Source organism: Procambarus clarkii, chromosome 76 (assembly GCF_040958095.1).
Source record: "Procambarus clarkii isolate CNS0578487 chromosome 76, FALCON_Pclarkii_2.0, whole genome shotgun sequence".
Lineage (NCBI taxonomy): Eukaryota > Metazoa > Arthropoda > Malacostraca > Decapoda > Cambaridae > Procambarus > Procambarus clarkii.
This window is the reverse complement of record NC_091225.1, coordinates 24,986,304-25,011,594: the sequence shown is the minus strand read 5'-3', so window position 1 is coordinate 25,011,594 and position 25,291 is coordinate 24,986,304. Positions and strand designations below refer to the sequence as shown.

The 25,291-nt window shown below is 45.1% G+C and overlaps 2 protein-coding genes across 2 annotated transcripts; both read left to right on the top strand.

The window, feature by feature from the left end:
* Positions 1 to 14,380: 14,380 nt before the first annotated feature.
* LOC138357242 (putative golgin subfamily A member 6-like protein 19) lies at positions 14,381 to 14,830 on the top strand. The gene has a single exon (XM_069313904.1). It carries the CDS (start codon positions 14,381 to 14,383, stop codon positions 14,828 to 14,830), a length of 450 nt encoding a protein of 149 aa, XP_069170005.1.
* Positions 14,831 to 14,839: 9 nt separating this feature from the next.
* LOC138357241 (putative golgin subfamily A member 6-like protein 19) lies at positions 14,840 to 15,349 on the top strand. The gene has a single exon (XM_069313903.1). It carries the CDS (start codon positions 14,840 to 14,842, stop codon positions 15,347 to 15,349), a length of 510 nt encoding a protein of 169 aa, XP_069170004.1.
* Positions 15,350 to 25,291: the final 9,942 nt, after the last annotated feature.

The following is a 25,291-nucleotide window of genomic DNA, read 5'->3' as shown; positions in this document are numbered from 1 at the left end:
TGTGTGTGTGTGTGTGTGTGTGTGTGTGTGTGTGTGTGTGTGTGTGTGTGTGTGTACTCACCTAATTGTGCTTGGGGGGGTTGAGCTCTGGCTCTTTGGTCCCGCCTCTCAACCGTCAATCAACTGGTGTTGATTGTGTGTGTGTGTGTGTGTGTGTGTGTGTGTGTGTGTGTGTGTGTGTGTGTGTGTGTGTGTGTGTGTGTGTGTGTGTGTGTGTGTGTGTGTGTGGGTGGGTGTGTGTTTGCAATACACTTTCCCTTTATACTTGTTGCAAGTTGTGTACATCAAGAGTCTTACACGAGCAATAAGTAGCCTCAAGTACTCAGCACAGTACCGAACTCAGGTGAGTCTTGTACTCACCTGTCACGAAGCAATTGTCTGAGTAGCTCCTCCTCCATTCAGGCCGTTCGTCTTACCTACAAAAATAAGATGAAGGTCTATAAAATATATTTTTTTTGTTTGATTCATGTAATTGAGACAAAGATTACTGATATGTGTACTTCGGGGATGGGCGGGGGGGAAGGGGGGGGGAATGGGGGGAGAAGGGGGGGAGAAGGGGGGGGAAGGGGGGGAGAAGGGGGGGAAGGGGGGGAGAAGGGGGGGAAGGGGGGAGGGGGGAAGGGGGGGAGAAGGGAGGGGGGAAGGGGGGAGGGTACCTGGAGTTGCTTGAGTCCGTCTACATGCCTCTCTCCTCTCTTTATCTCGAGAGAGAGAGAGAGAGAGAGAGAGAGAGAGAGAGAGAGAGAGAGAGAGAGAGAGAGAGAGAGAGAGAGAGAGAGAGAGAATCTACTTAAAGATATGTATCTTTATCTATATCTATTTCTAACATACTATCCTCACTGAATACACTCATCATCATCATAACCATCTTCCCTACTCACTATTTTCATCACCGTGACCTGAATGAATTCAGTTGATCGCTTTCGAGCAATTCTTTATAAACAAATTTATGTACAACTGCCTTTGTACAGCTGCCCTGGACTATATGAAGGGTAGTGCAGTGTGTGTCAAGAGCTACGGTCTTGTATGTTACCTACGTAATGTTCAACATCCCCATCACACAGGATGGTTAGTCATAGAAGGCCATGTTATCTGTAGTCTGCACTGGCAAACTCTGGGAGCATTATGAGGATATCCTCAAGAACACGAGAGGTAATAAAGTGATTGCAAAGCTCCAGGTACCTCATGCCAACTGGTCTGAAAGGTCTAATAACTGGGCATTCGGTGATGTAGTGTGGGAGATCATGCCGCAGTTCCTGCTCACAGAGTTTGCAACTGGAGTGCTCAGGATTGGGAGACCCGTCACATGCAGCCACCTGCCACAGGTAACGGTAACCCAACCTGATCCTGACAACCACTGTGTCGCACAGTCTATTGTATTGTATTGGTCCAAACTGTATTGTATTTGGACCAATACAGTTTTGACAGCAGAGATGGGGATACCTATATCTAATTCAACTTTTTTTTTTTTTTTTATTATTAAGTTATGAGGTACATCTGCATTAGTGCAGCTACCCTAGACTTCATCTTTGTTCTATTTTATATTTTACGGAAATCACATTCCCAATTTCATTATAGACCCATTATTCATTATTGTCTTAGGCCTAACCCGACGAGCCTATGTTCGTTCCGTACCACAGACCATTCACCCTGAACCCCTAACTTCCGACAGATAAAGATACATTCTCCACCAGACTCAGTAGTAGTAGTGTAAACTGGCGCAAGCTCTCATATATATATATATATATATATATATATATATATATATATATATATATATATATATATATATATATATATATATATATATATATATATATATATATTGTGACGATAATCTCCTTCAAGAGATTGAGCCTGCTCTTCCCTCCACAATTACGTCGTTGTGGTTATATAAAACTACTATGGAAGAAATGTCCAACAACGACAACAACACCAGCAAGGCTTGCCAGAGCGCAAAACGTTGCAGCCAGAGACACCTGTTCAGACTCAAACCGCCAAACTACTCGTTGATCGCTACCGGCCCCGCTGATTGGTCGCCGGTCTGGCTGCACCTGCACTCGCCCCCCCATACTACTTGATGTCTGGGGTCGCCACGACCTCAGACCTCAGAATGTTCAGTGCTTTCGTAGTTATCACTTCTCCCAGCTAGACGTTAGCGTGTACTGAGAGAGGTGGTAGCTTAAAGCCAATATTCCAGCACCTCCCATTTACTTTTGTGTTGCATTTCTTGTTATTTTGCCTTAACGTAACTTTTCATTGTGTCATTTAATTATTCTTATTATTTTGATTGATTGATTTTATTATAAGAATTTGTTTGTCCATTTTTTCATGTTTTGATTTATTTAACGTAATTAAAATTTCATTGTTAAAGTTTACTTGTGTTTTGTGTGTCTTCTCCTTACCTTACCACAGACGACGTTCCAGTTTTCTATTTTTTTTTATAACTATGTGACGAGGCCATACCCCTAGCCTTAAACAGCCGAACACCAACGCGTTACCGTCACAAGTTATATGGGGGCCTGTCCTAGGAGCTTCACTCAGGTACTGGTGCCAAGTGGTAATTTATGGTAAGCGTATTTAACTTTGTTAACGTAGCTTTACTATTTTTCATATTCAATTTCATTTTTTATAAGGTGCGGTGTATTGTGCATTACGAGAGTAACATATAGTGAAGGTGAGACAACTTTGGATTACGTGGTGACTGTAGGCCGCAGTCATACTCTTAATTGGTCATCTCTCCCTCCGTGTTATTACTCGTGTTTACCATCTATGTCCCTTGAATATTTCTCATTCTGACAGATCATCATATTGGTACCCTGGTACTGTGGTCTGCCCCGGGTCAAGAGTACCCAATCTTCTGCAATCTGACTGTAGGAGAACAAAGAGGGCCATAGTTCCTCTAGCTCGAACTTTAGTTGCTGAATTGGGACCTCAGCAGCAGTTCTCGCCACCAGTTGACACCTCGTACCCCTACACGTCAGTCAGAGATGATGATACATACAACGGTAGGGAATTGGCTTATTTTTTCAGAGCACAAAAGTTCGCTAATTCTGTAAGTATCATATTAAATTCAGTAGAAAAAACTTGCTTTATGTCCTATAGAGACGTGGCAAGGTATGCCTACATCCTTGGACTACCAATTTTACTTTTGAAGCATTTAACTGTTTCATTTGTTTTCGAAACTGTTTCATTTGTTAGTAGGATTTTCTTGCCCTTATCCTCTTACATGAGTACCGGGTACAAGATTTCCTGCGCCCTTGATTTAATTTAATCATTTAACATCTTTTACTTAACTTTAATTGTTAAAGATCTCACAGGATAGGTACCAGTTGCCACGTTGTCCTGTTTCTGACATTCACTATTGAATATTCGTGTACCTTTATTTGCTAATTTCACCATGTTTCGTCTCCAAGCTTTCCGTACAAATCCAGCAGGTGAAATAGGGACTTTAAGTCGTGCCAAGAAGACTGAATTACAAACTCTTGCACATGAGTATCAACTAGAAGTTCCCTACCAAGCCAACAAAAATGACCTACACAACCTGTTGCTGGATTACTATTTAGAGCAAGGTAAGATAGACTCTGAAACTCATGAAACTTACTATATTGCAGAAAAAACTGATTTGGCAACGCTGAAACTCAAACTAGAGCTGGCCAAGATTGAAGAACGAACAGCTGCCATACGGAGGGAAGAACACGAACGCGAAGCCGCTTTGAGGAGAGAAGAACACGAACGTGAGGTCGCATTACTCCGTGAAAGTGAACGAGTACAGCTTGAAGCACTCCAGGAGCGGGAACGCGTACAGCTTGAAACCAAACAACGCGAGTTGGAAATACAACGCGAACATGACAAGCAACAAGCAACTCTGGCTCTAGAGTGTCGTCAACGTGAAATCGCCTTGGAAACTTCCCACTTCACTCAACGCCAGCAAGCTACTGCCAATCTTCCCGTCAGTTTTAATATATCACATGCAAGTAAGTTAATGCCATCCTTTGTAGAAGCAGAAGTTGATGTGTTCTTTACCACCTTTGAAACCCTTGCTAATCAACTCAGTTGGCCTGTCGACCAATGGGCCACACTTCTCAGAGTCCATCTTACAGGTAGAGCTGCAGTCACACTCAGTACTTTGGCGTCTGAGAATGACTACCACACTCTGAAACAAGCAGTGTTGGACGCCTACCTCCTCTCTACTGAAAGTTATAGAAGGAAATTCCGTGACCACCTGAAGGCAAGTACCACTACCTTCCTCGAGTTTGCTAACACGAAACGGAGGTATTTCATGAAATGGCTGGAAGCAGCACATGTCTCTACTTTTACAGAACTCGTCAACCTGATGCTTGTTGAAGAATTCTTGAGACGTGTGCCGCCTCCTGTCCGCCTCTACTTAGCAGATAAAGAAGAAACCGACTACCTGAAGTGTGCTAAGTCGGCTGACACTTACAGCCTCATCCACCGGCTGACACCCGAACCATCCTCCAGTAAGAAGTCGTGGTACAGTTACGAGAAGGTGAGCCCCGATCAAGCTGGTTCACAACTGTACTGCAAGTATTGTAGACTCTATGGACATACCATAGACAAGTGTGGTAAGTCTCAATACAAGGGAACCACTGACCAACAAAGACCCAAACCAACTCCTCCTAAGTCCGGTAAGCCTGTGATGAATGTTGGTGTTGATGTTAATGATCTTTCTCTTTTCAGTAACCACCTGTATACTGGAACTGTCTCTGCCAACGGTTCAAATCCGGAGGGACGTTTCAAATTGAAGATCTTGAGGGACACAGCGGCTCTACAATCGATCATCTTGAAGTCGGCTGTGCCCAACATCGTCTACACCGGAGAAACAGTCTTCATCACTGACCTCACTGCTACCACTCCATACCCTCTCGCCAGAGTCCACCTGGATTGTCCCTACGTGAACGGGGAAGTCCAAGTCGCCGTCAGGGAAAAGCCTTTTCCCATGCCTGGAGTGCAACTTCTCCTAGGCAACGACTTGGCAGAAGACCTGCAACCGACCAACCTGATCGTCATGGACAAACCCCAGGTGTGTAACTCTGTGCCAATAAACCCTATTCTTGAGTATGTTCCAGCAGAGGTTCAAGAGAGTGATGAAGTTTCTCCTCCGGTTCTCGTGACCACCCGTGCACAAGCCGCACGTCCACAGCCAGCTGACTCTACTGCTACCGCTGTCCCTCAAGACCCTCAGAAACTACCCCCGCATCTGACCAAGTTGGAGTTCCGTAAGTTGCAGAGGGAAGATCTTACTTTAACACCATTGTTTTTCCAGGCTGAGACTCAACCCGACAGTATTCCTGGGTTCTTCCTAGAGAACAACTTACTCTACCGCAGATATAGACCCAGTAAACTGAAGGAGGAGGACGATTGGGCCAACATCGAACAACTTGTGATTCCCACCAGCCTGCGGCCCACTATTCTACACCTGGCCCACGGAGCATTCTCCCACTACGGCTTCAACAAGACTTACCATGGGATTCGCCAAGACTACTACTGGCCAGGTATGGTAAATAACGTCAAACAGTACGTAAAACAGTGTCATACATGTCAGATGGCAGGCAAACCGAACGTCTCCATTCCCAGAGCACCACTGATTCCCATACAGGTGCCTGCGGAACCTTTCCACAGACTCATAATAGACTGTGTTGGTCCTTTACCTCGGACCAGTTCAGGTAACGCCTACATCCTAACCATCCTGTGTCCTACCACCAGATTTCCCATAGCAGTTCCAGTGAAGAACATCACGGCTGCTACGGTTATAAAACATCTATTGAAGATCTTCACTCAATACGGATTTCCCAGGGAGATTCAAAGTGACTGTGGCACCAACTTCACCAGTGATCTCTTCAAAAGGACACTGGAGGAGTTCAACATCAAACAGGTATTGTCCAGCCCCTATCATCCTGCTTCACAGGGTTCTCTTGAACGTAGTCATCAGACCATCAAAGCACTCTTAAAAAAGTTTTGTAGTGAAACCTCGAAGGATTGGGATAAGCAGATTGACCTTATAATGTGTATTTTCAGAAGTCTCCCCAATGAGTCCCTAGGAGTATCTCCTTATGAGATGCTCTACGGCCGTAAGTGCCGTACTCCCCTTAAGGCTTTCAAACACTCTCTCAGAGATGCCACCTTCAGTGAGCATCAGAATGTGCCCCAGTTTCTTCAAAACCTTCAACACATTCTAGAGAGTCCACCGCTTTGCCCATGATAATCTATTGAAAGCCCAGGTGAGAATGAAGACTCATTACGACCAGACCAGCAAAGTAAGAAAATTCAAGCCGGGAGACTTCGTCCTTGCCTATTTCCCTATCCCAGGTTCACCTTTACAAAACAGGTTTTCAGGACCCTACTGCGTCAAAGAGTGCAGAAGCAACAACAACTACGTCATAGAGACTCCAGATAGGCGGCGGAAGACCCAGCTGTGCCACGTCAACCTCCTGAAGCAATATAATGGTACTCCTCCCACTGTCTTGACTAATTGTTCTACCTTCACAGAACCCTACATCCACAGTGAGACCTTCCCAGCTTCTCCTCCCGAAAGCACTGACAAGGAGTCAGCGCTTTCTAATTCCGAAATCCTTAATGATCTTCCCAAATGCTTTCAGGATAATAATCGTGCTCCTTTGCCCTCTTCTAATTCCACTCTCACCTCGTCAGATAAACCCTTCATCCTCCATGTCGACGCTAGGGGTACCGACGTTGGTGGTGTCGTGATGCAGCAACGAGGCGAGAAGAATACACCTGTCAGCGACTACTGCTACAAGGATCTACGGAACAATTGGCAAGGAGCTACTCTTCCTCATCCTGAAGCTTCAGCACTTCACTCCACCCCTGAAAAGTGCTCGGTCCACCATCAACACGGACCTCACCACCCTACACCTCCTGCAGCACGCCCCCTTCTCATCTCAACATCTTCTACTATGGGCTTGCTACCTGCAGAAATTCAACCTGGAGACACGCTATACCAAGAGTCTGACAACATCTTAGCCCATGATCTCTCCAGAGTTTATGAAGTAGAAGCGACTCCATCCATTACTCCACCACATAACGACGTACTTCTTCCAGAACCGCAGGCTTCGGGGGAGAGTTGTGACGATAATCTCCTTCAAGAGATTGAGCCTGCTCTTCCCTCCACAATTACGTCGTTGTGGTTATATAAAACTACTATGGAAGAAATGTCCAACAACGACAACAACACCAGCAAGGCTTGCCAGAGTGCAAAACGTTGCCGCCAGAGACACCTGTTCAGACTCAAACCGCCAAACTACTCGTTGATCGCTACCGGGCCCGCTGATTGGTCGCCGGTCTGGCTGCACCTGCACTCGCCCCCCCATACTACTTGATGTCTGGGGTCGCCACGACCTCAGACCTCAGAATGTTCAGTGCTTTCGTAGTTATCACTCCTCCCGGCTAGACGTTAGCGTATACTGAGAGAGGTGATAGCTTAAAGCCAATATTCCAGCACCTCCCATTTACTTTTGTGTTGCACTTCTTGTTATTTTATCTTAACGTAACTTTTCATTGTGTCATTTAATTATTCTCATTATTTTGATTGATTGATTTTATTATAAGAATTTGTTTGTCCATTTTTTCATGTTTTGATTTATTTAACGTAATTAAAATTTCATTGTTAAAATTTACTTGTGTTTTGTGTGTCTTCTCCTTACCTTACCACAGACGAAGTTCCAGTTTTTTCTTTTTTTTTATAACTATGTGACGAGGCCATACCCCTAGCCTTAAACAGCCGAACATCAACGCGTTACCGTCACAATATATACATAGTTTATATAGCTTTATATAGTTTATATAAACTCTTCAGCTATATTTAGCTGAAGAGTTAGCTATATATAGCTATATATAGCTAAACTCTTCAGCTATATATAGCTGAAGAGTTTATATCCAACTCACAACTGAACGACATTGTGAGCGACTCACAACGACGTCGTTTCGGTCGTTATCATCTCTGATAAAGCCCAAACTTTACCTGCGACAAATGACTAGTAATGAGCATTCTGATATTAATCAGCACGGGCATCATTAACAGCTGGTCATTGGCTAATTAAATAAGGACTAATCAGCTCTAACGACAGTTGCCTCATTAAGAACTTCAGTAATTCAAATCACTCGGAATTATAATTTTTGAATCGTCAACATAATTAATATATCCAGTAATTAAGGCCCTCCGTGGAAACACAAGTTGTATTTGTTCTATTTCTTTCAGCGAATACAATATTTTGTTGTATGAGTGGTTGTTAACCCGTGCTGTATTGAGAGGTATTGCATTATCAAGATATCGACGCAGGATTTGACTTAGGATTACTTAGGATTACTAAGGATTATTCTTATAACATTAATTAGCAGAAGCGATCATCATTGACTATACCAACTTGACTGTATAATCAGTTCCATATTATTTTATCAGCAAATTTTCAGTATTGTACTGAGATTTCATTTGCAATTTTTTTTATTTACTATCTGCCAGAAGTCAGATTAATGAGTGGGAAAAGGAAGCCATCAAGGAGAGCGGTGCAGTCAAAAGTGAATATTAACTTGTGTTCCAAATGATGTTTTGCAACCACTGCTGTCGAGAAGGTACCAGCGATGTAAGTTTCCTTGCTGCCTTGCCTGCTAGCTTCAGTATGTGTCCCTTTATGGTCACTGAAGAGTCACATTTCATCATCAGCAACTCAACAACACTGGACATTAGGTTATTGCAAACTCATCTCTTCCATTTGCAACATGAGAAGCTCTAAGATTCATCATTGGGTGTAATGTTCTAACTGTAACTAGCCAAGCTTACCTCGGCTAGTAATTACAGCAACCCACAATTAGTGAGTTTTATGTTATTTCTTGAATATGAGTAGGTTAGAGAGCAAGCATTGGCCACTCTTATCCACTCTCTCTCTCTCTCTCAAACACTCTCTCTTCTCTCTCCACTCACTCTTCTCTCTCTCTCTCTTCTCTCACCACTCACTCCTCTCTCTCTCTCACACACTCTCTTCTCTCTCCACTCACTCCTCTCTCTCTCCCACTCACTCTCTCTTCTCTCTCTCTCTTCTCTCTTCTCTCTTTTTTCTCTTTTCTCTCTCTTCTCTCTCTCTCTCTTCTCTCTTCTCTCTTTTTTCTCTTTTCTCTCTTTTCTCTTCTCTCCCTCCCCTCCCTCCTCCTCTCTCTCCCACTCTCTCTCTCTCTCTCTCTCTCTCTCTCTCTCTCTCTCTCTCTCTGTGATTTAAAGCACTACAATTAGAACACTGAGGACACACAACATGGAAAGGTGGGATAGAAGACAGAAATGAGGACATAACAAAATATGATTTCCATCATAAAATATTACGATTGTACATCTATTTTCAGATGTACAAACAGAAGAAACTGAAAATATTGAGAAAGCTGCTGGAGAAGACTAGAGGCGACTGGATGAAGCAGAGGAAATAAGCATGAGGTGCAAGGAGAGAAGAGCAGACATGGAAGACGAATTACCGCAACTAAAGCTAAAGAAATAGCTAAAGAAACAAAGACTCTGGGGCCAGATTCACGAAGCAGTTACGCAAGCACTTACGAACCTGTCCATCTTTCCTCAATCTTTGACGGCTTTGGTTATATTTACTAAACAGTTTACAAGCATGAAAACTTGCCAATCAACTGTTGTTATTGTTATAAACAGCCTCCTGGTGCTTCGGAGCTCATTAACTGTTTAATAATTGTAAACAAAACCGCCAAAGATTGAGAAAAGATGTACAGGTTCGTAAGTGCTTGCGTAACTGCTTCGTGAATCTGGCCGCTGGTCAGTGGCCAAAAGTGACAGCAGAAACAGAAGGTATAGAAATAGATGATGAATGGAAGGAAGGACTGGAATATATGAGTAACTACCATGGTTATTTTGAGATGATTTCGGGGCTTAGCGTCCCCGCGGCTCGGTCCTCGACCAGGCCTCGATTTTGTTACACACACCCAGGAAGCAGCCCGTAGCAGCTGTCTAACTCCCAGGTACCTATTTACTGCTATAGGAACAACTGCCACAACTAAGATATGTTAAAAATATAAAAAAATAAATAATCAATATATTGATCGCAATCGACTTGAGAATGGTCCAGGACGGACCGAAACGTCGTCGTCCCTTCACCTTCTAGTGACCAGAAGTATGTCTGGTCAACATACTTCAGCCACGTTATTGTGACCCATCGCCTGCGTAATCAATATAACCTACTCGGTTATAATAATATATAATACTCAATATAACCAGGGCCTCGTAGCCTGGTGGATAGCGCGCAGGATTCGTAATTCTGTGGCGCGGGTTCGATTCCCGCACGAGGCAGAAACAAATAGGCAAAGTTTCTTTCACCCTGAATGCCCCTGTTACCTAGCAGTAAATAGGTACCTGGGTGTTAGTCAGCTGTCACGGGCTGCTTCCTGGGGGTGGAGGCCTGGTCAAGGACCGGGCCGCGGGGACACTAAAGCCCCGAAATCAACTCAAGATAACCTCAAGATAACCTACTCGAACCTAATCACAGAAGACGGTCAGTAATGACTAAACAAGCAGAGGTTAACAACCACAGAAGATAAACCAGGGAGCCTAAAACCCTGAGAAAGGGAACACATGTGCCCCAAAAGTTGAGAAGACAGTTGAAAAGAAAATAGGAACAAAAAAAAGGGAAAGTTTGGAAGAGAGTTCTAGCTGTTGGTCTGCAAACAGGAAGCTCGCAAAACATGAGAGAGCAGACCCAGCGTACCCAGGTCGACCCCAGAGTGAGAAATCAACCCGTCCTCTTAAAAATAACGTCACTTTTCGCTCGTATGCGCGATATGGCTAAATTTGGACGTAATTTGAAATGAAATCGACTCACAAAAGTGACGTTCTGTTCCGTTTTCTATTTGAGTCGTCCGGCGTACGCGCAGAGGTTAGAAGAGGACACTTTAAATTAACGTTTTTCATAACGTTTTGAAACTTTATGAGAATTTCCTGTCCACCTAACCTATCAGAGGACCCTTAACTTACTGTTGTTGAAAAAAAAAAAAATCCCAAATTTATTTTCATTTTCAAATTACGTCCAAATTCGGCCATACGGGTAAACGGCCAAAAGCAACGTTCTTTTTAAGAGGACAGTTTGCCCAAATATGCCATCAAAACATGATATATTTGCTTGTTCTGAATAACATAATGAAATGCATGATTTTGTCCACCATTTCATCTCTATCGACTTCACGAGGGTCGCTGTGGGAGCCGGCATCTCTAAAATTATGCCAATAGAGCAGACCTTGACCAGCCTGACAGCCACCTTTGAAAATTTGGTATACTAGCGGCAAGCATCTGACCTTCAACTATGGACAGTTATTATCTTATTTAGATACACATTTATAGCAAATGTATACCATGTATATCACGGGATATACATGGGAGGTATATATGCACAGTATATCACGGGATAAACAGAGGTATATATCCAACTTCTCGCTGTATATACACTTAGAATTTAGTGCTGAACTATACTCAAGACTGAAGTATTCTTGATAATTGATCAGTGAGCCATTGTTTGAGTACTTAATAACCCTCCAGAGCATGTTATCTTAATAACCCTCCAGAGCATGTTATCTTAATAACCCTCCAGAGCATGTTATCTTAATAACCCTCCAGAGCATGTTATCTTAATAACCCTCCAGAGCATGTTATCTTAATAACCCTCCAGAGCATGTTAGGCCTTAGGCTCAACCTCAAATCAGTTTCTTCATGTTTGCTTGTTGTGATATTTTGACTTTAAACACAACTCTGTAAATCTACACAATGTATTAACAATAGTTAAACTACCAAGTAATAACAAGTAATTATTTATGACTTGTGATGTATATTAAAATAAACACTTGTATGTTTATGTGACAGTCACTGTTGTTGGACACGAATATTGTGAGTACAAATGTGTGTTTTCTGTTTTCTCATCTTTTACTTCATTTATCATATTTCTTTGGTGGAGGTTTGTGAGTGGAAACTACATAGTCATGAGGACCTTTTGGATCCTCCCTCATAGCCCCTCATATACATGTGTGTATATGTATAATTATATGTATATAATTATATGTAATACACTCTATAGTAATTCACTTTTTTCTTCACCTTAAAATAAGGAACATGAGTTTAGGAGAACTTCTCTTTCAGCTAAGCCTGATGCTAGAAAAATAGTTAGAGGGATAGAAGCCCTAAATCAGAAAATAGTAAATACAGAATATGCGGTCATATTCAATGATATATATATTTAAAAGAAAACCTGCTGCCAGTATACACCAGTAATATTATATATATATATATATATATATATATATATATATATATATATATATATATATATATATATATATATATATATATATATATATATATATACATCTTCAGAAGGAATCAATTCTGAAGATGTATTTAATATACGAAAGTACTTAAGGAAATTCCTGTTTCATTTTCCTCCGTGGTCTGACATTGTCATATATATATATATATATATATATATATGTCGTACCTAATAGCCAGAACGCACTTCTCAGCCTACTATTCAAGGCCCGATTTGCCTAATAAGCCAAGTTTTCATGAATTAATGTTTTTTCGTCTACCTAACCTACCTAACCTAACCTAGCTTATTTTGGCTACCTAACCTAACTTTACCTATAAATATAGGTTAGGTTAGGTTAGGTATGGTTGGTTAGGTTCGGTCATATATCTACGTTAATTTTAACTCCAATAAAAAAAAATTGACCTCATACATAGAGAAAAGGGTTGCTTTATCATTTCATAAGAAAAAAATTATAGTAAATATATTAATTCAGGAAAACTTGGCTTATTAGGCAAATCGGGCCTTGAATAGTAGGCTGAAAAGTGAGTTCTGGCTACTAGGTACGACATATATATATATATATATATATATATATATATATATATATATATATATATATATATATATAATACCTGTGAATTGCAAAGAGCTTTGTTATGTGAACTTAATTAAGCAAGGCGAGATACATCACGTGATCCAGTCCCGTCTCCAAGCGTGGACAGGCTACTCACTCCTGTATCACGCTAATTATAGCATTTAACTAATTAATAACAAGGACAACCCCGTGACGAGCAGTAATAAAGACAGACCAACAAAAACAAAACCTGATAATGGCAGACTTTAATCCAGTAATAAAGATGACACGTAAGGCCCCCCCCCCAAAAAAAATATATATATAAATAAATAAATAAAGTTCAAGCCTAAACGACGATTATAAGGGGTACCAACACGACCTTTAAATCCTTAGAATTTCAAACCTTAAATAGTACATCGTATTTTGACGTATTAAAGGTAATATTGACCCTTAAAAAAAAAAAAAAAAAACTGGTGTACTAAAAATAACAAGCGGGTCGCAAAAATGTTGACTTTATGTCCCCGTTTTCTCTTCATGGGTCTGTAGGTAGGTTAGGTTCGGGCACTTTAATACATATCAGTTTAGTGGTGTTGTGACCGCAGGAGTGAACAGACTGACAATTAAGGGAGGATAAGGAGCAACATTTGGAGCTCAGTACCAAATTGATGTTGATCAATATTAAATTGATGTTGATCAATATTAAATTGATGTTGATCAATATTAAATTGATGTTGGTCAATGTCAAATTGATGCCGTTGATCAACGCCAAATTGATGCCGTTGATCAACGCCAAATTGATGCTGTTGATCAATACCAAATTGATGTTCTTGATAGATACCAAATTGATGTTGATCAATGCCATATTGATGCTGTTGATCAATGCCAAATTGATGCCGTTGATCAATACCAAATTGATGCTATTGATCAACACCAAATTGATGCTGGTGATCAATACTAATGGAATTATCACTACTACTGAAATCACCATTTCTTTCACTTCAACTACTACAACCCCCCGCCCCCCCACCACCACCACCACTACTACTACTACTACAACCCCCCCCCCCACTACCACAACTACCACTACAACCACTACCACCCCCCCCACCACAACCACCCCCCCCACCACCACTACTACCACAACTACCACTACAACCACTACCACCCCCCCCCACCACCACTACTACCACAACTACCACCACAACTACCACTACAACCACTACCACCCCCCCACCACAACCCCCCCCCCACCACCACCACTACTACTACTACTACTACAACCACCCCCCCCACCACCACCACTACTACTACTACTACAACCACCCCCCCCCCCACCACCACCACTACCACCCTCATCACGCCACTACCAGAAAAAACACCTTTAAGACTTGATGAGACGTTTGTTGAGCAAGTTAGACTTCCTTAGACACACACCTTGATGAGCGGGGAGGCTAGGATGTGAGGCAAGGAGGCTAGGATGCGCCGCAAGGAGGCTAGGATGAGACACAAGGTGGCTAGGATGAGACGCAAGGTGGCTAGGATGAGACGCAAGGTGGCTAGGATGAGACGCAAGGTGGCTAGGATGAGACGCAAAGAGGCTAGGGTGAGACGCAAGGAGGCTAGGGTGAGACGCAAGAAGGCTAGGGTGAGACGCAAGGAGGCTAGGGTGAGACGCAAGAAGGCTAGGATGCGCCGCAAGGAGGCTAGGGTGAGACGCAAGGAGGCTAGGATGAGACGCAAGGAGGCTAGGATGCGCCGCAAGGAGGCTAAGATGTGCCGCAAGGAGGCTAGGATGCGCCGCAAGGAGGCTAGGGTGAGACGCAAGGAGGCTAAGATGTGCCGCAAGGAGGCTAAGATGTGCCGCAAGGAGGCTAAGATGTGCCGCAAGGCTAGGATGAGACGCAAGGAGGCTAGAATGTGCCGCTAGGAGGCTAGGATGCGCCGCAAGGAGGCTAGGATGTGCCGCAAGGCTAGGATGCGGCGCAAGGAGGCTAGGATGTGCCGCAAGGAGGCTAGGATGTGCCGCAAGGAGGCTAGGAGGTGCCGCAAGGAGGCTAGGATGTGCCGCAAGGAGGCTAAGATGTGCCGCAAGGAGGCTAAGATGTGCCGCAAGGAGGATAGGATGTGCCGCAAGGAGGATAGGATGTGCCGCAAGGAGGCTAGGATGTGCCGCAAGGAGGCTAGGATGTGCCGCAAGGAGGCTAGGAGATGCCGCAAGGAGACTAGGATGTGCCGCAAGGAGGCTAGGATGTGCCGCAAGGCTAGGATGTGCCGCAAGGAGGCTAGGATGTGCCGCAAGGAGGCTAGGATGTGCCGCAAGGAGGCTAGGATGTGCCGCAAGGAGGCTAGGATGAGACGCAAGGAGGCTAGGATGAGACGCAAGGAGGCTAGGATGAGACGCAAGGAGGCTAGGATGTACCGCAAGGAGGCTAGGATGCGCCGCTAGGAGGCTAGGATGCGCCGCTAGGAGGCTAGGATGCGCCGCAAGGAGGCTAGGATGTGCCGCAAGGCTAGGATGCGGCGCAAGGAGGCTAGGATGTGCCGCAAGGAGGCTAGGATGTGCCGAGAGGAGGCTAAGATGAGCCGCAAGGATAGGATGCGGCGCAAGGAGGCTAGGATGCGCCGCAAGGAGGCTAGGATGCGCCGCAAGGAGGCTAGGATGTGCCGCAAGGAGGCTAGGATGTGCCGCAAGGAGGCTAGGATGTGCCGCAAGGAGGTATAAAGAACAAAGTACAGATTGAGAGGCTGCTAGGAGACAAGTGAGAGACGGGAGAAATGTGAGAAGGAAGAGGAAGAGAGCCAAGTAAGATAAACTGTGAAAGGGGGGGAAATGGGGAGTAAAGAGAAAGTGGGAAGGAAAGATAAGACAGGAAGAGAGAAATGGAAGGGATGGGAAAAAGGTGAGGAAGATGGGAAAGAAGAAATTTAAGATAGACAAAATAAACAATGAGAGTCGGAAGGAAGAGAAACAATGTGGTAATGATATTGAGGAAAGTAGGAAGGAACAGAGAAATAGGGAAGCGAAGAGGAAGGAAGAGAGGGGAGCGGGGGGGAGGACTGAATGAGAAGTGGGTGTTCATAGATCGCTCAGAGACACACGGCGGGGGCCCAGGAGCCCTCGTCCAACCCTACATTGCTCCCTCCCGTGCTCCACATCTCCCAATATATGTACCTATCATCCTATGTGCCCATTATCTTGACTTCTTATTGACTAATTTATTATCTCTCTCTCTCTCTCTCTCTCTCCCTCTCCCTCCCTCTCCCTCTCTCTCTCCCTCCCTCTCCCTCCCTCTCCCTCTCTCTCTCCCTCCTCTCTCTCTCTCTCTCTCTCAATGTCACAGAAGCTGTGGAATCAGCTGTGTGTCAGAGCCTTCATATAGTCAGTCGAATTGATTTCATTCTTATCTACTTACATTAAGATACCATATTTCCAAGTCTACTGCCTCGCAACCTTCATCTACCATCCACTCTACTGCCTCTCTACCATCAACTACCACTCTCTGTTCTCCACCCCCTGGCCTATTCCCCCGATTTAAGAGACAAACGTTAAATTTGAAGTGGTTTAGCCCTGCCTGAAGCGTATGGACATACATGCACATACCTAGGCAGAGGGAACGTCATTATTCCAGCGCTTTTAATCACACTAGATCGTCGGAGTTTTGACGTTTTGGTCGATGGCTTTAGAATTACGTGTGAGGACAGGTTGTGTCTCCTCTTTGCCTTGTTTTACTCCTACTTCCCCTCACTATCTCCCTCATTCCTCCCCTCACTATCTCCCTCATTCCTTCCCTCACTATCTCCCTCATTCCTCCCCTCACTATCTCCCTCATTCCTTCCCTCACTATCTCCCTCATTCCTTCCCTCACTATCCCCCTCATTCCTTCCCTCACTATTCCCCTCATTCCTCCCCTCCTATATTCCTCATAACTCCTCTCACCATCTTCCTCAATCCTTTCCTCACTATCTCCCTCATTCCTCCCCTCCCATATTCCTCATAACTCCTCTCACCATCTTCCTCAATCCTTTCCTCACTATCTCCCTCATTCCTCCCCTCCCATATTCCTCATAACTCCTCTCACCATCTTCCTCAATCCTTTCCTCACTATCTCCCTCATTCCTCCCCTCCCATATTCCTCATAACTCCTCTCACCATCTTCCTCAATCCTTTCCTCACTATCTCCCTCATTCCTCCCCTCCCATATTCCTCATAACTCCTCTCACCATCTTCCTCAATCCTTCCCTCACTATCTCCCTCATTCCTCCCCTCCCATATTCCTCATAACTCCTCTCACCATCTTCCTCAATCCTTTCCTCACTATCTCCCTCATTCCTCCCCTCCCATATTCCTCATAACTCCTCTCACCATCTTCCTCAATCCTTCCCTCACTATCTCCCTCATTCCTCCCCTCCCATATTCCTCATAACTCCTCTCACCATCTTCCTCAATCCTTTCCTCACTATCTCCCTCATTCCTCCCCTCCCATATTCCTCATAACTCCTCTCATCATCTTCCTCAATCCTTCCCTCACTATCTCCCTCATTCCTCCCATCCCCTTCCTTCACTGTTTTCAGGTTACTCTACATAACATAACCCTGAAGAGCTGTGCCTCTAGGGGAAAACGAGGGGAGACGAGAGGTAATAAGTATTTTTGACTCGACAATCTACGAGAGGTGATTAGAGGGGAGACGGTCCTTGCCGGGTCGTTAAAGCGTAATGGATGATGAGGCAGGAAGAGGTAATTAAGAGGAAAAATAACCATCAATAAGTATTTTGTTATTTTTTCTTAATTCTAATTTAATAATTAGGCTTGTTCTTATTTTCGCTTTACTCAAAATGCTAGTAAGTCTATCAACTCTTGTTATCGCTTTTTATTACTATTTTAAGCGATCAATATACCTATATAACATTTATTTTGCATAACTATGAAGATTGTAAGACAATTAAATATTACCTGACATCATGAAAATAATTAAATAACAAAGTTAAAACAGGTGTTTAGGTGTTAAAACATCTCTTGTCACATCTCTTCCGCCTGCCAAGAGTCATATACTCCCACCTGTACATGTAAGGCGGGCCATATATTGTGTGTGAAGCGGTATGGAGTCTACAAATTTAATTTATTTCGTTTTAAATTTTATGCAAGGGGGAGCGAGCAGCCTAGGCTTTGATCCAACATGGCGGGCGTCAGGCTCTGCTGGTTGAGAATTCGCGCCAAAATTTTTGGCGAGGCAGTGACACTGGAATCCCCGGATGTGGAGGAATAAGATGATTGGTTGCATGAGAGGGAGATAAGCCAATAGAGTAGTGACCTGAAGTCACGTGATCGGTGGAGAGCTCCTGAGTGGTACTTCCCAGGCGGGCGGGAAAAGACTGCTGTTTCAACCTTCGTGTGGAGAGGTCGCGTTGAAGAGAGGTCCAGGAAATTGACGAATTTCACGTGTGTACCGTGGCTATCAAGAGAGAATCGGCAATGTATACACGGAACTGCTTTGTATGTCTTCTAGGAGAAGATTTAATATGCGGTTCCTGTATTTTGCAAGTTGTAGTGCAAGCCAGGAGATTGTAGAGGTCGAGGACCACAACCTCAAGGCTGGAGGACCAGAGTGAGCAGCAGCAGCAGCAGCAGCAGCCGCTTCGTAGCTTGAAAGTCTACCTGCACGTTGCTCTTTCTGGACCAGTCCTGATCAGCGGAGCTCAGCAGCTCGAGTGACGAGTTGAGCAGTGAATTATATGCTGCCTTGTAGTGATTCTGTGTCCACTAAACGATACAGTGTGGGAGTGTAGTTCTTTTGGACGACTTCGACTCTGTGGCCAGAATCAGTGAGTCACTGACATGGCTGGAGGTGTGACAGTTGGTCAACCAGTGACTGTTAGCGGAGCAACAGAGCCCGTCCTCAGGGTACAGTGATTACCACTAGACGCTAAACACTACCAACTCATGGATAGTTATCTAGATATTCGTGATGGTTTGAAAGCAAGTTAAGGTTCCAGTAACATGTATGCTGCTAAGTGAACATTTGTCCTACACAAAATATGTTCTCAGGTTATGGCCTCTAGTGCTCCTCTACTGTCTTCACGTTGCCACTTCTACAACTTTCCGCCTACAGGCAGCCTCTCTCCGTCGACAGGCAGCCTCTCTCTCCGTCTACAGGCAGCCTCTCTCTCCGTCTACAGGCAGCCTCTCTCTCCGCCTACAGGCAGCCTCTCTCCGTCTACAGGCAGCCTCTCTCCGCCTACAGGCAGCCTCTCTCCGTCTACAGGCAGCCTCTCTCCGTCTACAGGCAGCCTCTCTCCGCCTACAGGCAGCCTCTCTCCGTCAACAGGCAGCCTCTCTCCGCCTACAGGCAGCCTCTCTCCGCCTACAGGCAGCCTCTCTCTCCGCCTACAGGCAGCCTCTCTCTCCGCCTACAGGCAGCCTCTCTCTCCGCCTACAGGCAGCCTCTTTCCGCCTACTGGCAGCCTCTCTCTCGCCAACAGGCAGCCTCTCTCCGCCGACAGGCAGCCTCTCTTCGCCGACAGGCAGCCTCTCTCCGCCTACAGGCAGCCTCTCTCTCCGTCGACAGGCAGCCTCTCTCCGTCTACAGGCAGCCTCTCTTCGCCGACAGGCAGCCTCTCTTCGCCGACAGGCAGCCTCTCTCTCCGTCTACAGGCAGCCTCTCTCTCGCCTACAGGCAGCCTCTCCTCCCCCTGCTGCCTCCATAAAGCCATCACCAGTTCTGGACCCCAATAAGAGCGCCTCGAATCACAGCCCCGAGTCTCTCTCAAGACTCCAACCAGTACCAACAGCTGCACTTCGGGAGACTTTCACAACACACCAAAGAACACAGCGGGCGTTCCCGGCGGTCCTGTCCCTCCAAGACCAACCACCCGCTGGGACCAAGCACCGCAGAGAGCCAACTAATTCGGCAAAATTCCCAGCGGGTGGAGTCTCTTGAGGGAGACATTATGGGTTATTATGGCGGTGCTCGGGCGTCCTGGACCATACTGCTGGTGCTGGGTGATTAGGGTAAGTGCCTCCCGGGTGGGGAAGACTGGAGATAGATAAGGGTAAGATGAAGGCAAGAGAAGAGTAGGGAGGAGAGGAAATTTAGCCACGGGGACCAGCTGACGAAGGGAAGAGTTATGGAGCCTATCATCCACATATATTGGTACTTAACGCTGGTCTGTGACTTTGCTCCCAAAACACTTCTCATACACTACTACTTTGGGAGAGGGATTAGAAAAAAGCATCAATCAAATTTAGCATTTCTTAGGCCTATTATAGTGCCAGTATATACAAATTAGACGTAAGAATGCCTATATTAGGCCTAAGAATACCTCTATAAGGCCTAAGAATGGCTATAATAGGTATAAGAATACTTATTTAGACCTAAGACAGGTTAGGTTTATGGGTACTCACTCTCCAGCACTACAACAGTACAAAATGCTAACCTTTTTGTGGTACAACAGTCTATAATTTGTACATTCTATCCACAATTCCCATAAGTACTTTTTTGGAGGATGGGTAGCGAAAAAGAAGGGGAGATGTTAGGAAAAGGAAACGAAGAGGACGAGAGAGTGAAAAATACATTCTCTCTTCACTTCATAAATTTACATATTATCAATCATGCCAAACACAAGTTTTAACGTGCCAGAGAATAATGAAATATTCTTACTTTGTCCAACGCAGTTTTTTTTTTGTCCTTTATACGGACTTTGATTCGTGTTGTGTTAATCGCGAGTCCCAGTATTGTGTCTACATTCCAGTCTCGAAATGGTCCATTGTCAAGAGTTACGGCTCCGGGATCTTCATGCGATGAGGATTTGTTTAAACTTTCAATTTTGGGTCCTATTTTTCCATTTATATTTAAAGCTGCTAATACATTGTTTGCCTTGGTGGTTAGGTCGTAGTTCTGCCTTTAAGTCTGTGGAAGATATATGAACAACTTAGGCAATATGCACACCACCACCAACCACCACCACCACCACCACCACCATGACCACCACCATCACCACCATCACCACCTGCTTCTGGAACAACCTTGGCCAATATGGAGCGATAATGGGTTTCCCGTTTTCTTCAGTAAATGTCCAAATTTTCAATGACTTGACTTTACCCAGACACTCCACAACACTACTACTGGAACCGCCTATCCCACTGAAACCGTCTATCCCATAGACACCCCTCCTGCCAATAGTATCCATCCTCTCCCACTGGCACCACCTCTCCAGTGGGAGAGGGGGGGGGGTGTATGAGAGGAGGTAGTGGATGAGAGAGAGGGAGGAGGTAGTGGATGAGAGAGAGGGAGGGGGTAGTAGATAAGACGGTGCTTAATGTATGAGGGAGGAGGTGGTAGACGAAATAAGGAGTATAGTGGATGCGGGACGGGGTATAGTGGATGAGGGAGGGGGGTGGTGGATGCGCGAGGGGGGGGGGATAGTGGATGCGGATGGGATCAGCGGATGATGGAATGAAGACCCTCAAAAAGATCCCACGTGTGAAATAGAATTATGAACAGAACCACTGACATAATACCAGAGATGTTGACCAGACCACACACTAGAAGGTGAAGGGACGACGACGTTTCTGTCCGTCCTGGACCATTTTTCACAATCGACTTGAGAATGGTCCAGGACGGACCGAAACGTCGTCGTCCCTTCACCTTCTAGTGTGTGGTCTGGTCAACATACTTTAACCACGTTATTGTGACTCATCGCCTGCATAATACCAGAGACTAATCACTGGCATCCTAAGGGAGGGAGGGAGGGAGGGAGGGGGGGAGGGAGGGGGGAGGACGGAGGGAGGGAGGGGAGGGGGAGGGGGGAGGGGGGGGGAGAGAGAGAGAGAGAGAGAGAGAGAGAGAGAGAGAGAGAGAGAGAGAGAGAGAGAGAGAGAGAGAGAGAGAGAGAGAGAGAGAGAGAGAGAGAGAGAGAGAAAGAGAGAGAGAAAGAGAGAGAGAGAGAGAGAGAGAGAGAGAGAATAAATGAGAGATAAGGGAGCGCATAGAACCTCTCACTAAAGTACATTAAAAAAAAATTCAGAAAAAACTGTTTGCAAGTCTTTTCCATTTACTTTCATCAAGTCTCTCTCTCTCTCTCTCTCTCTCTCTCTCTCTCTCTCTCTCTCTCTCTCTCTCTCTCTCTCTCTCTCTCTCTCTCTCTCTCTAGTCAAAATTATCACAGATTTCCTCCTATTTCATAATCTTAAAAGTCGCCATGAGACTCCTTAATGAACCTGAAGACAGATCATGTGCTGGAACACAGAGGTCCTGGAGCTCTGTGCCCACCGTGGACTCTCTAAGGCGTCTGGTAAGCAGAACACAATAGAAAGTTGTTTTCCCATACATTAAAACATTGATTGTAACCATGATATATATGTGCTTCAGCCTACAGTTTAGACCTATTGTCTTGTGTATGACCCTCTGTCCTGCGTGACAGTGAATACCAGCATTATCCTCACTTTAATAAGACTTAATCGAAATCTTCAGATTAGGTAAAATTGTAATTAATTTTGTTAATAAAGATGTTAATAATAATAAGTGCTTGTTATACACGCCGGCAGATGATGCTACTGTAGTTGACAACAGGACAATTGTGTTAGGGGTAAAGAAGATGGAGAGTTACGATTGAATGGGAAATAGCTTAGATATGGGAAACAGTACACGTTAATGATAGCATTAACGCCCTGTCCGCCCTTCTGGTACGATGTTATGATAGCAGGCGGGCTGTCCTCCTTGCTCACACAATGTTATGATAGCAGGGAGGTTTCCGCCTTGCTGACACTATGAAATGATAGCAGGCGGGCTGTCCGCCTTGCCGACATTATGTTATGATACCAAGGCGGAGAGCCCGCCTGCTGACACGTTATAATAGCAGGTGGGCTGTCCGCCTTGCTGACACAATGTTATGATAGCAAGGCGGACAGCCCGCCTGCTGACACGATGTTATGATAGCAAGGCGGACAGCCCGCCTGCTGACACGATGTTATGATAGCAAGGCGGACAGCCCGCCTACTGACACGATGTGTTTGGCAGTTAAACTAAGCTTGTGCTCCCTTTTGCAGCGAGTTATATTTATAAGGTTTTCTGGACTGTATTTCATCTTGGATCCCCGTATTACAGGGTTCAGTTTCCCTGGAGAAAACGAGCCAGTCTTGGGGACCACAGAGGTGAGAATGGATCGCAATCTTTCCAGCAGGGAGTCTTCTAACTTTCCGATAGAATTCCACCTTTTGGTGACTTGGTGTTGTAGTTCACTGTTTAGTGGTGGTGTGATCAGGGCTTCACAGAGCTGCTGGAATATGTGGTATTATGTATGGTCCACTGTTTAGTAGTGGTGTGATCAGGGCTTCACAGAGCTGCTGGAATATGTGGTATTATGTATGGTCCACTGTTTAGTAGTGGTGTGATCAGGGCTTCACAGAGCTGCTGGAATATGTGGTATTATGTATGGTCCACTGTTTAGTAGTGGTGTGATCAGGGCTTCACAGAGCTGCTGGAATATGTGGTATTATGTATGGTCCACTGTTTAGTAGTGGTGTGATCAGGGCTTCACAGAGCTGCTGGAATATGTGGTATTATGTATGGTCCACTGTTTAGTGGTGGTGTGATCAGGGCTTCACAGAGCTGCTGGAATATGTGGTATTATGTATGGTCCACTGTTTAGTGGTGGTGTGATCAGGGCTTCACAGAGCTGCTGGAATATGTGGTATTATGTATGGTCCACTGTTTAGTGGTGGTGTGATCAGGGCTTCACAGAGCTGCTGGAATATGTGGTATTATGTATGGTCCACTGTTTAGTAGTGGTGTGATCAGGGCTTCACAGAGCTGCTGGAATATGTGGTATTATTTATGGTCCACTGTTTAGTAGTGGTGTGATCAGGGCTTCACAGAGCTGCTGGAATATGTGGTATTATGTATGGTCCACTGTTTAGTGGTGGTGTGATCAGGGCTTCACAGAGCTGCTGGAATATGTGGTATTATGTATGGTGCTTTGCTGCTTTTCTTTCACAGGGATGTCCAACTCCCTTCATGCAGGTCGGCGTTCAATCCCCGACCGTCCAAGTGGTTGGGCATCATTCCTTTCCCCCCCGTCCCATCCCAAATCCTTATCCTGACCCCTTCCAAGTGCTATATAGTCGTAATGGCTTGGCGCTTTCCATTGATTTCCACAATTTCACAGGGATGGGTATGGAGTGCGTAGTAAATCAATGATCTTAGCGCCTTATTCTGCATTGCTTGTAGTTTTTGCCTGTTAGTTTTCTTTAAGGCAAGTACAGTGGTACTGAAGGATATTCTAGATGCGGCCGGACTAGAGCCTTGTATAGGTACTCACTTAGTTGTATTCACCTAGTTGTGCTTGCTGGGGATGAGCTCTGGCTCTTTCGGCCCGCCTCTCAACTGTCATTCAATCAATTCTGTTCCCCTCCCTCTTCCTCCAGGAAGCAGCTTGTAGCAGCTGTCTAACTCCCAGGTACCTATTTATTGCTAGTTGAACTTGATTTACTGTTTCATCAGGGGTAAAAGAAACTCTGCTCATTTGTTTCCACCATCGCCTGGGATCGATCCCCGGTCCTTAGGATTACGCGTACCGAGCGCTGTCCACTCAGCTACCAAGCCCCAATCACCAGGTGTAGCTGTGTGTGTGTGTGTGTGTGTGTGTGTGTGTGTGTGTGTGTGTGTGTGTGTGTGTGTGTGTGTGTGTGTGTGTGTGTGTGTGTGTGTATTGCATTTCGCATAAATCCTGCACCTCCTGAAATTCCTTCTGAAATCTTTTTGCGTTACATTCCTACTTCACCACTCCCCCCCCCCGTCATTCTCCTCTGCACACTTCCTTTCCCTAGTCCCTCCCCCTCTCCCTAGTCCCTCCCCCTCTCCCTCCCAGTCCCTCCCTCCCTCCCTCCCTCCCTCAGCATCACTCTCCTACACGCAAAATTTAGTAGTCCCAGTTTAGTGTTGTCATTCAAGACGGTCGACGAAGCCTATATAAACTTTTTCAATACAATACAAACACGTTATTCAGAACTTTGGAGAAGTTGGCGCAGCTAAAGGCTGACTCGGGCACAGGAACACGGTACGGCTCAAACTTTTAACGATGAGACTTTCATTGGAATTTTTATACACAGAAGTTATATGATCGCTAGACGGACTGGCAGACGACGAAAGGAACCAGAGACTAGACGAGATTGTGTTCTCTCGTACACGGCGACTATATTCGTGTTGAAGAGCCAAGATTGGCACACAAGTCTTTCAACTTGTGACACCATTATCTGCTTTCAACGCCACTGTGGCTACACCACCACTGGCACTACACCGCCACCACTACACCACTGACACTACACCGCCACCACTACACCACTGACACTACACCGCCACCACTACACCACCACGACCACCACCACCACTACAC

Bases quoted from the DNA above. Each gene is read 5' to 3' on its own strand.
- LOC138357242 (XM_069313904.1), top strand. From the start codon at position 14,381: ATGCGCCGCAAGGAGGCTAGGATGAGACACAAGGTGGCTAGGATGAGA.
- LOC138357241 (XM_069313903.1), top strand. From the start codon at position 14,840: ATGCGCCGCAAGGAGGCTAGGATGTGCCGCAAGGCTAGGATGCGGCGC.